This window comes from Pungitius pungitius, chromosome 7 (genome assembly GCF_949316345.1).
Source record: "Pungitius pungitius chromosome 7, fPunPun2.1, whole genome shotgun sequence".
Lineage (NCBI taxonomy): Eukaryota > Metazoa > Chordata > Actinopteri > Perciformes > Gasterosteidae > Pungitius > Pungitius pungitius.
Genome location: NC_084906.1, coordinates 17,289,932 through 17,302,565, shown reverse-complemented (window position 1 = coordinate 17,302,565; position 12,634 = coordinate 17,289,932). Strand labels below are relative to the sequence as shown.

The 12,634-nt window shown below is 45.2% G+C and overlaps 2 protein-coding genes across 4 annotated transcripts; one reads left to right on the top strand and one right to left on the bottom strand.

Annotated features, from left to right (window-relative positions):
• The first annotated feature begins 125 nt into the window (after positions 1 to 125).
• Positions 126 to 8,682, top strand: slc1a6 (solute carrier family 1 member 6). Of its 3 annotated transcripts, XM_062563523.1 has the most exons (13): positions 126 to 242; positions 426 to 617; positions 724 to 806; positions 3,308 to 3,580; positions 3,682 to 3,819; positions 3,924 to 4,131; positions 4,607 to 4,649; positions 4,894 to 5,025; positions 5,143 to 5,327; positions 5,748 to 5,981; positions 6,092 to 6,286; positions 6,776 to 6,910; positions 7,187 to 8,682. In XM_062563523.1, exons 4-13 carry the CDS (start codon positions 3,463 to 3,465, stop codon positions 7,368 to 7,370), a joined length of 1,572 nt encoding a protein of 523 aa, XP_062419507.1. In that variant the 5' UTR covers positions 126 to 242; positions 426 to 617; positions 724 to 806; positions 3,308 to 3,462; the 3' UTR covers positions 7,371 to 8,682. The 3 variants fall into 3 exon arrangements, with proteins under 3 accessions (XP_062419507.1, XP_062419506.1, XP_062419505.1); XM_062563522.1 differs by having other exon boundaries at positions 126 to 617; XM_062563521.1 differs by lacking the exons at positions 126 to 242; positions 426 to 617; positions 724 to 806 and adding an exon at positions 833 to 1,859.
• Positions 8,683 to 9,532: 850 nt separating this feature from the next.
• On the bottom strand, positions 9,533 to 12,627 carry ccl44 (chemokine (C-C motif) ligand 44). The gene is made up of 5 exons (XM_037469937.2): positions 12,510 to 12,627; positions 11,431 to 11,560; positions 10,642 to 10,789; positions 10,424 to 10,505; positions 9,533 to 10,343 (listed from the first exon to the last, which is right to left on the bottom strand). Exons 1-4 carry the CDS (start codon positions 12,571 to 12,573, stop codon positions 10,467 to 10,469), a joined length of 381 nt encoding a protein of 126 aa, XP_037325834.2. The 5' UTR covers positions 12,574 to 12,627; the 3' UTR covers positions 9,533 to 10,343; positions 10,424 to 10,466.
• Between the last annotated feature and the right edge of the window lie 7 nt (positions 12,628 to 12,634).

The following is a 12,634-nucleotide window of genomic DNA, read 5'->3' as shown; positions in this document are numbered from 1 at the left end:
AAAAAAAAAAGCACAAATACGTTGCAAAATATTTGTCTGTTTGTGGCCGGCTTTGTTGCGGTCCAACATGCGTGAACGTGAGCGCGGTGAGTGGGTGTTTGGAGTGAGAAGGCTGCAAACACGTGAATTCCCCACAGTGGTTGAGAGCCGTGCAGAGCGAGCAGTGATTACTATGTTTATGCTACGAGCTCCACTCAGCACGCAGAGCGTTCAATAAGCACAGTGGGTGATCATATCTGCGGGTTAGTTAGACTGTCTCCTCTCTCAGATTTATCTAAGCGTAAAATCCATTAAGAAAGCATTTTATTAACTGACTATTTCACACAAGGCACAGCGTGGTTTTTCTCCATTCTCTTTTTCTTTTTTTTCCTTTTTTTTCTTCTCCCTCTCCTCAAGCATCCTTAACCTCTCCTCCTCCCACGCAGACCTCGGAGGCGCTCTTCGGCAGCCGCGGGCTCCGTGGACGAGCGCAAGCCGCCTGGGATGCTGCGAGAGTGGATCTGACGAGAGGAGATTTCAGTGTGTGGGCAAACGCTGGTTCATTGCCGGCTGCGTCGTGGAGAGAGGCAGGCAGGCGTCCGCGTGACGGCGTGAGGAGCGTCTCGGGCCAGCCACAGGTGTGTAAGGCTCGTCGTTTCGTAATTGACGGATCACCGTCTGGATAGGTGTGAGTGAAAGTTGTGCAGGTGATTTGTAAAGTTTGAATCCCTGTCTTTTTTGCAGCGTCTTCAGTGAGGACATCCAGGTGAAGAGGGAAGGATCTGCCTCCTCATGACGGCTTGAATCAACTTGAGGCAGAAATCAGGGTATCTGACTTTATCTTGTTTTTCATTTGCAGAAAGTGGTTAGTATCTTCTCTAGAGGATCACAAAAAAATGAATAACCTGCTGCTTACTGTAAGAAAAGCTGTTTTTCAAACTGTCAATATTCTAGTTATTTTGGTGATTACTGGGTTTTCATAGAATAAACCGCTCAACTGACTCTTATCAAAGAGATATATAAGCTAGATAAGACTAGAAATCTATTCATTTGTTGGAATAAAAAAAGCTGGATTATCTTAAAATTCAACGTGTCCTTCTGCTGCACGAATGTTCTCTTTGATAACTTTTTGTTATCTGCAGTCTGCACGTTACAGTTAGTGATGATTACTAATCTATAACTAATCTACACTAATTACTAATCTAAAATACGACCACAGCTATATAACTGTGAGCTGCTAATTTAGATTTTTACTACTTTCCCCTCCTACCGAGCACTAATTTATGATTGCATAACTCCGCCCTTTCTACCAAATATGGTCACTTCTGGTTCGAAAAAAAAAAAGATGGAGGCAACTGGAAGACACGACAAGCTTCACTTTGGCTCTTAACCCCTTAATGCGCGGCCATGACACTCCCTGCTGTGTGTTTTCCAGCTCCAAAAACCCACTGGATCCTAGAAGTTCTGTTCACTGAACATTATCCAGCTCAGCGCTCTTTCGTGACGAGCTAAATTGTTTTAATTTTGTCAAAGTGGTGTCCCTTAAAATCCCAAAAGATTTTGCTCTGGGTGTTGTTTTATGTCCATTACAATGTTGTACAACGTTGTGTGCAAAGCCTTCAGGGAAGTAGATCAGCAGCGTACAGGTGGAGGGATGGATTTAAGGGGATGGCTGCAGGTGACTCTCAATGGACTCGTCATGGACTGAACAAGGCTGTGAGCTCGGTGTGCGCGTGTGTGTGTGTGTGTGTGTGTGTGAGAAGGTCGGGCCATGTGGGAGGCCTTTTCATGCCTGTCTGCTTATGAAAGCAGAGCGGTCATTGTGCCTCGCTCGGACTCTCTGTCTCCAACTTTGATCCAACTGTGCGACACCATGAGCGGTGAGTAAAACCGGCGAGAAGTTCACTGTAGTTTGCCTGGAAGCTGCTTTTAACTCGTTATTCGTGCATTTGATTGGAGAATACTATGTTATATATTGGCAGAACAGAAATTGCGATTGTAGTAGATTCATGACGGTGTTAAGACAGTTTTACCTTCTCTTATTGGAGCAACCATTCTTATGGTATGAAATCAGTGAGAAGAAGATCTGTGCATGAAACGAATAAAAAGAAAAGTTATGTCTGAGTCCTTGAGAAAGATCATTTTTGTGACCTGCAATGCAATATTTAAATGGATCTATTAAAGCTTGAGCTTTGCTCCCACTGTTCTAATCTTCTCCTCTTTTTTGTAGTTTCATTCAGCGAGATTATGTTGTTGTAATAAGTATATACCCATGTCAGGTTCGCTCACTCTTTCCATTACAACGTCCTGATTCATGGCTGGATGTTTGTGTTGTCACACACGAGCAGAGCGCTGCCTGCAGCCTGGACCGAGCAGTTTGAGCCGGAGTCGGTGGCTTTAGGCTGGAGGTCACAGCTGCTCCAACGCAAACTCTGTGACAAGTCCAGTAAAACAGTGCAACGCAGCGACTAGACTGCGGTTGGTGAATATTTATGAGGACATGTGTTTTTAAAATCCTATATTCTGGCAGTGTTGCAGTTCATTTGGCAGACGAATCAAGCATTTCAAAAATGATATGCGGCTCACAGGGGCTTCATAACCGCTCACACTGTATCGGATTTGTTTAAGCGCGGTGATTTCCTTAAACAGCTGATGTTTTCCAGTTTAATTCCTTCACTGAGGCTTAATTGTTGCACAGAGTAGGACATCATATTATCTGTGAGCTAAATAATGGGCTTGAAATGATCCCTAACCTACCTCAGAACAATGAGCAAAAGAAAATCAATAGACAGAAGAATGATGCCAACGGAATGGATGCAGACTTTGCAGATCCCCCTTTACTGTCTCACCTCGGTGTGAATAAGGCCGTTAATGCAGCTTCGCTGGCCTGTATTCAAGGACGGACTGTGTCATTTAATCTCTAATCTAGACAACTGGGCCACAATTATTGTACATTTTTACTGTATATGCAAAGTACTTTGTTTAACAATGTTTCATTACAATAGAGAAATGGCATGTTTATCTTGTTACTGATAACATTTCTGAGGAATGACCTCGTCCATTACCGACTGGTACATTTTGTTCTCAGTAGTGAAGTTAATCATTTTCTTATCTTTTGTTGCTTTTAAAAAACAAACATTTTATCAATAAAATGTGCTTTATTTGTGAAAAAGCCCTTCACAACTTTGGCTTTTGGTACAAGCCGATGTCTTCACACCATCTTGCTTGTCAAAATTCCAAATACAAAGACCACCTTGCGATGGGATCACAGCAGGCGTCGTACATATTGGGGAGGATGCTGTTTTATGTCCATATGCTTCATCTTCAGTTTCCCAAGAGACCCGCCTCCTGGACCAGGTGCTGGAGCTGATTTTGAACGAGAAGCCCCCCACCAGTGCAACTCTTTTCCTGAACGAGGACGCGGACGCGGACAGACCCCCCGTTGCGCAGAGCGGAGACTTGAGGAGGCGCCTACGCGGGGCCATGGAGAGGCGGGCGAGCGGCCTGAAGGGGAGGGTGAGCTCCGTCAGTCGGGAGCACGTCAGAGGCTTCCTCAGGAGGAACCTCTTTGTTCTTTTCACGGTCGCCGCCGTGGCTCTGGGTAAGCGAGAAGAAGCGGGTTGGGGGGGGGGGGGGGGAACCGTTGTCTTGACTTAGTTTGACCTTGTGCGCGTCTGTGCTCTCGTGTGCGTATCCATCCAGGTGTAACCCTGGGCTTCGCTCTACGCCCCCACAACCTGTCGCCGAGGGGGGTCAAGTACTTTGCCTTCCCGGGGGAGCTTCTGATGAGAATGCTGCAGATGCTGGTGCTGCCCCTCATCGTCTCCAGTCTGGTCACAGGTTCGGCTTTTAACCGCACGCCAACACATTGGTGACAAACCCCACCCCCCTCCCCCCCCGGCGGGCGAAACTGAACCTCGACCCGGGTTGAACTCTCGTCTCAGGTATTTCCTCCTTGGACAGCAAGGCGTCGGGTAAGATGGGTGTGCGCGCAGTGGTCTACTACATGGTGACCACCCTGATTGCGGTTTTCATCGGCATCGTCATCGTGATGATCATCCAGCCGGGGAAAGGCAGCAGGGACAGTCCTGTGGTCGCCGGCGGGAACGTAGAGCCGGTGCAAGCTGCCGACGCTTTCCTGGATCTCGTCAGGTAACAACTAAGGTCCTTTCGCTTACTGATGAAGCCGCGCGTCCTCTTGTTGGTCCGAGTGACAGTTGTGTATCGTTCACATGTAATGTGTAATTGTGGTACGCACCAAGTCAGGTGAGGAGATCAGTACCTATCTGATGGTCAATATGATGCCAGAAGCCAGACGTAATGGGACATGGAAAAGCTGGCTGGTTGTTTCCAGTCTTTATGCTAAGCTAAGCTTCATATTTCACATCTTCTCTTCTGACCTTTGCCATGAAAATTATTAAGAGCATTTCCTGGAATGTCAAACTATCCGTTCAAACGCTTTACATAGCTGAGGACATTCTTACATCAGAAACGTGGTTGAAACAGAAAACATTTTTTTTTCCCGATTATCACATGTTTATTTATTATTATACTGTAGTATTATAAAATGTACAACCTTCTAGCAAACATGAGCATAAATAAAATAACATATTGCTTTTTATCTCAGGAACATGTTTCCTCCGAATCTGGTGGAGGCTTGTTTCAAGCAGGTGAGGCTCTTTTCCCATCAATCATAAAGTAATAACATCATTCCATTTCACGTATTTCTACAATTTGTAAAAACATGCATTTCATTTATATTATAAAATAACTAAAAATATCATCCATCTCAACCATAGACACTCGCACAAAGATCACGTTCCTTCCTCCACATTTCACCAGTCAGACACATAAATCCCACAAACACTATTTTATGATGATGTTTTTGTTTAATTTCCACGCTTCCTCTCGCAGTATAAAACCGTCTACAAGAAGACCGTGCGCACGAGGAACGTGACGCTGACGCTGAACCTCACGGACTCTCTGAACACGACGGAGTCGACGGACCTGAGCGCGAACCTCAGCAGGGTGCTGCACACCATACAGGTGGGTGAAGACGAAAGACGGTCCAACGAGGGTCCAAACAGCTTGGCCATTTGTCTCAATCACCACGGTAGGAATGGATGAAAAGTCTCTTTCCCTGGCATGTATTTTCTAACACAGGAGACAGTGGAGGAGACGGTCCCTGCGTCCGGCTCCTCTAATGGAGTCAACGCTCTGGGCTTGGTGGTTTTCTCCATGTGCTTCGGTCTGGTCGTGGGCAGCATGAGGCAGCAGGGCCAGGCCCTCAGGGACTTCTTTGACTGCCTCAATGAAGCCATCATGAGGCTGGTGTCCATCATCATCTGGTCAGTGAAGACACTTATGCAGTTTAACTTTTTTATTTTTAAAGATTAATTGGGATTCTGTGGTTATGAAGTGTGTTATATTGATTAAAGTTTGATATGGTATGACAAGATTACCTTCTTAAAACACACTTTTTCCAAAGATACACAAATAGTGAAGTATAATATATTTATTTCATCTACAGGTTCAACCATTAAACTTGTGTCCTGAATATTCCAAAATGTATCAATTTAACGAAGCTTGAACAAGCTCATAGATGGTACTGACAGACATAGTGAACACAAAACATATGTGTTTTCCACTTAATTGCAAAAAATGGTGAGTAATATTTACAGCCCTTAATGTTAAACTGTAAAGTCGTAGGTTTTATATTCACAGAAGTTCAAAAATCGTCCTCTTAACACAACCATCTCCCCCCTTAGGTACGCTCCAGTCGGTATCCTGTTCCTGATCGCGGGGAAGATTGTGGAGATGAAGAATCTGGCGGAGGTGGGCGGTCAGCTGGGAATGTACACCGTGTCGGTCATCGTGGGTCTCCTAATCCACGGCCTGTTCGTCCTGCCGCTGCTCTACTTCCTGGTGACCAGGAAGAACCCCTACAGCTTCATCGCTGGTCTTCTGCAGGCGCTCATCACTGCCCTGGGAACCTCGTCTAGGTGAACGTGTGCCCCAGTAATACAACCAATCTGATCAATAGGGATTGTAGGTCTGACTCCAGTCCCTCTCTCTCTCTCTCTCTCTCTCTCTCTCTTCCTGCGTGCTTCAGCTCTGCCACCCTGCCCATCACCTTCCGCTGTCTGGAGGAGAACAACCGCGTGGACAAACGGGTGACGCGTTTCATCCTCCCTGTGGGCGCCACCATCAACATGGACGGCACCGCCCTCTACGAGGCTGTGGCGGCCATCTTTATTGCCCAAGTCAATGACATGGACCTAAACTTTGGTCAGATTCTGACCATCAGGTAACAATACTTTGGTTTTGGTTTCCCCCCTTGACAGAAACACTGATGTTGGGCGGCATGAAATGTCACCTTATTGCCTGGGATGAGTGAAATACGAGATTTAAGCATCAGTAGAAAAGTGAGCCAACATTACTACCAGCATACAGGACACAAATCTAAGGTCAAAGATTCATTGTGGGTCATTGAGACACCAGGTGCACAGTGTGTACAGTTTGGTTCTTGCCTTTAAAACCGTCCTTTTTTTAAATAAACTGAGTATTCTAGTGTGTACATTTGAGGAAAGACTTTTCCTTCTATACATTCATCGCATCATACAAAAGGATTTTTGTGGAGTTGTCAACGTACATAATTAGATCCTTCCTGCTGCTTTTCTCACTATTATTACTCCCACCACCAGCACAAGTGCCGTTTGTTTGTCTCCCTTTCATTAAATGTCTCCGCTCTCCTCGCCCTCCCTCCCTCCCTCCCTCCCTCCCACCGCCCGCACAGTATCACAGCAACTGCTGCCAGCATCGGAGCAGCAGGCATCCCTCAAGCCGGCCTGGTTACCATGGTGATCGTATTGACATCGGTAGGACTGCCCACGGAGGACATAACACTGATCATCGCCGTGGATTGGTTCCTGTGAGTTCCCACTAAATGTCAGCTTGATGGGGATTGGTTGTGTGTGTGTGTGTGTGTGTGTGTGTGTGTGCTGTTCTGCGGGTCTAAGTGTCAGCGTGAAGCTTCAGAGGTCCCACCACTACGAAAGGTTATTGATGCATAATGCAGAGTGACAGATTGGAAAGCCTGTGTATTATATTGTCAGCTGTGAGTGCTATTCAGGCACTAGTGTTCTCCTTGTCTGCACACCTCTACCGTATATCACTGTATATCTCTAATCTGATTCTCCCACCTCAGGGACCGCTTACGGACCACCACCAACGTGCTGGGCGACTCCCTGGGTGCTGGAATAGTGGAGCACCTCTCCCGCGGAGAGCTGAAGAGTCAGGATGCCGTCGTGGAGGAGAACGAGAAGCCCTACCAGCTCATCTGTCAGGAGAACGACTCGCTCAACCAACGCAACGGCGAGACCTCCATGTGAGGACGAGGAGGACACCCTGCAGGGCTTCATCTGCCGAGAGCCTTCAGCTGGCGAGGTCGTCCTGCAAGGACCGTCTCAATGGTTTAATGGTCAATTCAGCCAGGGGTTTGGGGTTTGAAGATCAATGTTGCAGTTGAATACACAAACTCCTTTATTTTTCTTCTGTGAAACAGGAAGCACAAAGTCCGGCCCCAGAGGTTGCTTCATGACAGGAAATCAGGACAGTTCAGTTAAAGCAAAGCAGTTATAGAAATGAAAAAAGAGGGTTAAGAGTCATTTAAAAACAGGTTCAGGGCTCTTAGTCTATTCAGTCGAGGCAGCAGACACTCCTTAGCATCCTCTCAGTGTTAAAACACAGTATTATTGAAGACAGAACACCACCACTGGCTCTTGTGAATATTTCAATCTGCATCATTGGTGTTGCTCAACACTTTTCACATATAATTTTAATATTGTAAAGACTTATTCTTTGTCATTCTTGTTACGACTACCTCTTATAGAACGTATACACGGAGCTTCTACATTGCTACATACAGAAATACTAAATGGAGCGAATCGGCAGGATGATAAATCGTCAGCCTTAGACATGTCCTGATTATTTGTTGTTATTTAAGTTGGCCTGCACAGTTTCTCTGTGCAATGCTGAGCAAAACTTGACTGTTAAATATTGGAGATGATGTGAAGCAGAATCTGTCATTTACATTTTGGGATTTGAAGTGGATATGTTTCAAGTGACTTGTTGAAATACTTTTCATTCAGTGTTTTCTTACAAATATTATATTGGTGTGTATTTCCTGTATTTGTGTATCTTTGGTGCTGTCACTATGACATTTTGGTCATGGACTGTACTGCTACACAGCAGTTAAATGCAATACCTGTGGGTTAAATCTTTTTTTTTTTTTGATTTACTGAGTTGTCCTTTTTCCTTCTTCCTAAGTGAAAGTTGTATGTTTAATTACTGATTTAAGTATTAAAAAATGCAATTTTAAGATTTGATTATGTTGTGGTTAAAACAATGTGGGTATCATCTGTGTCTGTGTTAATGATTTATTTATTTAGATTAATTTTGATTGCTTTGTGAAAAGGTATTGTGAAGAAAGTTAGAAATCGAATGTAGAGTTGCTTTATGCTTCGGTGTTTTAGAGGAAAGTATCGTGAATTATTCTGAAAGTCGACGGCTTTGTCTCTGTTACGCTCATGCAAAGGTTCGACGTTAGCTTTGATGATGGATGTTATTTCGGTGAAAACATTTTGATTGACGGCTTATGGTGATGAAATGCGACCAATAAATGGCTCAGGAATTTAACCGTGATTCTCATTGTTGTGTTTGTGGCTACCTCTAGTGGAGGATATTCTCCTGTCTGGAAGCTGTTCTACTTAAGAGGCACAGATGGGTCAAGTTACATATGAGAAAAACCTTTCTAATAATAATGTACAGTAAGTCAATGAAAACCCTCTGCTGTCATGGTAGTGCATTCAATTACAAAATGGACCCCCGATCTCACTCACTGATGAATGAATGTAACTAAAAACATTCACATGGATAATTATTTAATGTAAATATCTAAATAGAAGTACGTTTTTAACGCCCATTTTTTTATTCCTGACAATACTTTAGCCATTTGAGCAGCTTTTTTTTAGGGTACACAGTGGTGCTGTTTTATCATGCTAAAATAATATAAATATACATTATACCATACATATAAAGAATCTACAATGTTTACCATGCTCATTGGTATAGCTTTGCGTGGGTTAGCATGTGAACACTAATTGTACCTGTAAGATACTTATTATCATGTCTATATTTGTACCTACAACTATTGCACTTCTGGTTGGAGGCTAAACTGCATTCCGTTGCTCTGTACTTGTACATGTGTAATGACAATCAAGTTGAATCTAATCTGATCTAATCACAAAAGTGCAGTTGAGGATGTATGAACCCGACCATCAGACAGCGTCTGGCCTGCAATCATCTCATTGCTCTCACCTGAGCGTACCTGCTAATCCCCCCCACCTGCACTCCATGTCCTCATTAAACCTGACAGTTTATCTCTCTGCTGTTATCTCACTATGTGTTTCTTTGCTTTTGAGCCACCGGTGCTTCCCCCCCCCCCCGCAGACCTGCAGACAAGATGCAATAAAAGACAGCGAGGCAGCTCAGATTGTTTTAGATTAATTTATAAAATAGTTCACTTGAGATAATACAGTGCGTTCTTCTACGATACAATACTTGTGTGCTTCACACACAAATTGAGCCCTCTAGGTTTTAACAGCCTTGCCATATGGTGGATTGAATCATGAATACTTTGGCATAGTTTAGTCATGGACTATTAGTGGAAAAGACAAATGTAAACTGCAAATGCTGAGACATTTAAATCTTTGATAGATGCCTGAGGGCCTAATTTTTTAGAAGATTGGCTGGGATTTCATGGGTTTTTAAATCAGCAACATTTGTTCTTTGTGTGACACAGGAATGTGTATCCAGGAGAAATCTTCTCTCTGATCCCACTCTGATGTCACCTATCTAACAGCGTGTGCCGTGTTATAAATACATTACTGAAGGTATACAATTCACAAATAAGCGTGTAGAGTTATCTTATATGAAATAAAGAAATATCACTGCAACTTCATTGTTTGCTTAATTACACCTTTTTTTCCACATCACTCACAAGAAGTAATGTTGTAGAGGGAGACACTTCCAGGCAGACTCCGGCAAATAACAGTATGAGCCATTTAAAAAAGAAAAATCAATTCAACTTATCTTACAGGTAAATACACCCCTTTAGAGACCGTTCCAGCCAACGTGTTTGAGAATATTTCAAGCACAGTTCATGTTTAAATATCTAAAGCCATTTAAATAAGTATTGCTGCCCAGGTCTGTTCCCGGGGAGACGGATAGTGTAGATAGAGAAAGACACACAAGACGACCGGAGGCTCAGCGAGCCGCGACGAGCTGCTGAGAGCGTTCTTGGCCTGTGGGAACGTAATGCAAAAGCACCAGGTGAGACATTTAAGAGACGCATTATACATCCTGCTTTGGAATGAAAACATACTTATGACTACGAGTTTTCCTCCCTGTCCTCCGATGGCGCTCCATCACTCCACATTGAGAACTGCCCAGTTATCTTTCTTGTCCTAGTAATCACATGAGGAGGAAATCACAGGTAAATAACATGAAAATGTACCAAAGGTCACGTTGTCCGCTTGGACTCAATCGATTTGATGAAATCCCTTCGACTATGTCCAACACACTGCGGGTTGAGTCGTGCACCTCTGACATGACGGGCAGGTTGTCACGAGGAAGGAGCCACATGGTCCTGTGGTCCTTGGTTCTCTGTCTCAACAGGAGCTTTCTCAGCAACCTCTTCACCTTCCGGTCCGCTGGGTCTGCACATTTCACCGCCTTCTTTGTGTAAAGGCTAAAAAAAGAAGAGCACAATACTTAATACTACGCAACGCAGGCAACAGAAAAACGGATGTCCACAAACCCCCCGATTTTAATCCCCAAGACTCAAGGCAGGAGATAAGCAGTGAAAAACAAACTGGACAAACATGTCTGTCAAGAAAGGCGGAAACTTTAAGCCCAGAGGAATTGCAGGCGAGGAACCGCTGTAGGGGGACAAAACATGTTTTCTCCCCCCCCCCCCCCCCCCCCCATAAGAAACGAGTCAAATTGTGGTCGAGAAGCTGGCGGCCAAAGAAACCATTTGTAAGAATGTTCCTGTTAACTGGACCATAAAAAAAAAAAAAAACGAGCTCCTTGAACTGCGGCTACATCAGATTCCTCCGACCTCCCCTGGAAAACAATAGGTATCACAAGGCAGAATAGTTTGCTTAACTAAACCCTGCTGTTCTGACCGGGCTTAGCCGGCTCGGGAGGTATTTTTCAGATGGCTTGTTATTCCCACATATTTCCTTTCTTGCTTCCCTGGCGAATGCAGCACCGAGCCCTGCCACAACAAACGCGACCTGGAAAGACGACAATGCCTCTCGGGCCCGGGTTTCTGCCCTCCTATTTTCCACGCCTTAAGCTCCCGGAGTGGATAGCTGAAATACTTGCATGATGGCTTGTATACTGCAGTCGGGCCCCTCCGTCTGCACCTCAAACCGCAGCACGTCTTTGGTTCGCACCTTGCCCTGGGAGTACAACATGCAGCACTGGACGTCCCGTTGCATCTGCACTCCTTTACCTGAGCGAGGAAACATTGGAGGAGGGTGTAAAAAACAAAAAACAAAAGCAAGTTGACAGCAGTTTACTAACGTTCCTGCCACTCGAGCTCAATCCACCCCGTCTGGCCTCCTCTGTTACAAACCCAGGAGACTGAACATGTGTCAGCCGCCAAAGTTTCAAACAGCACGCATTTTGTCACGTGATCGCAAGCAACATTATTGGAAACCTCTCACGTGAGGATTTCGCTCAGGGTTTTGAAATGGTGAAAAGGTTTTCCCACACGGCCCTAACGTTATCTGTTCTGGAGAATGTGCCCATGACTCCGGTTCCGTGTGGACGCACACTGATGGACACTCAAGTACACACACACACACACACAAGAATGTCAGGAATTACAATGGAATCCCATTGTGCTGTGAAACATAGGAACACGGCAGACAGAGAAAGTGAGAGAGAGAGAGAGAGAGAGAGAGAGAGGAGTGTGTGTGTGTGTGTGTGTGTGTGTGTGTGTGTGGAGGGTGTGCCACGATGCCTTTCCATCCAAAGCAAACGTGTAAACAGTTTAAAGTGGGATGGACGCAGCGGGAGCATTGAGGGCTGTGAGAGCCGCTTTGCCGTGACACAGACGGTCCTCAGATGTCAAACACCACCTTCGGGGGAACGAAAACCCGAAAAAATACACACAAACACACAAAACGGAGCGAGGCGACACCATCGTGCGCACACACACACACACACACACCGGGCCCATTTCTGTCTCTCTGCGTTGGGTGATGCGTGATCATCAGACGCTCATCCTCCCGCGTTCTGCCCCCTCTGTTTACATCCCTCCCTGCTGCCTCTGCTGCTGTCCCCCCCCCCTTTTTTTCCTCTCCTGTGCTTTTCTGTCTTCGCCATCGCTCCCTCTGCCACCTGCCATGCAACACACACACACACACACACAGATAGTAAGCATGGTTGTGTCCTACCTTCCACAGATGCCAGGAGAATAACAGCCAGAGAGATAACAGTCAACATCTGCAGCGTGAACATGATGAGGCTGGCAGAGGAGGAGAGGAGGAGAGGAGGAGAGGAGGAGAGGAGGAGAGGAGGA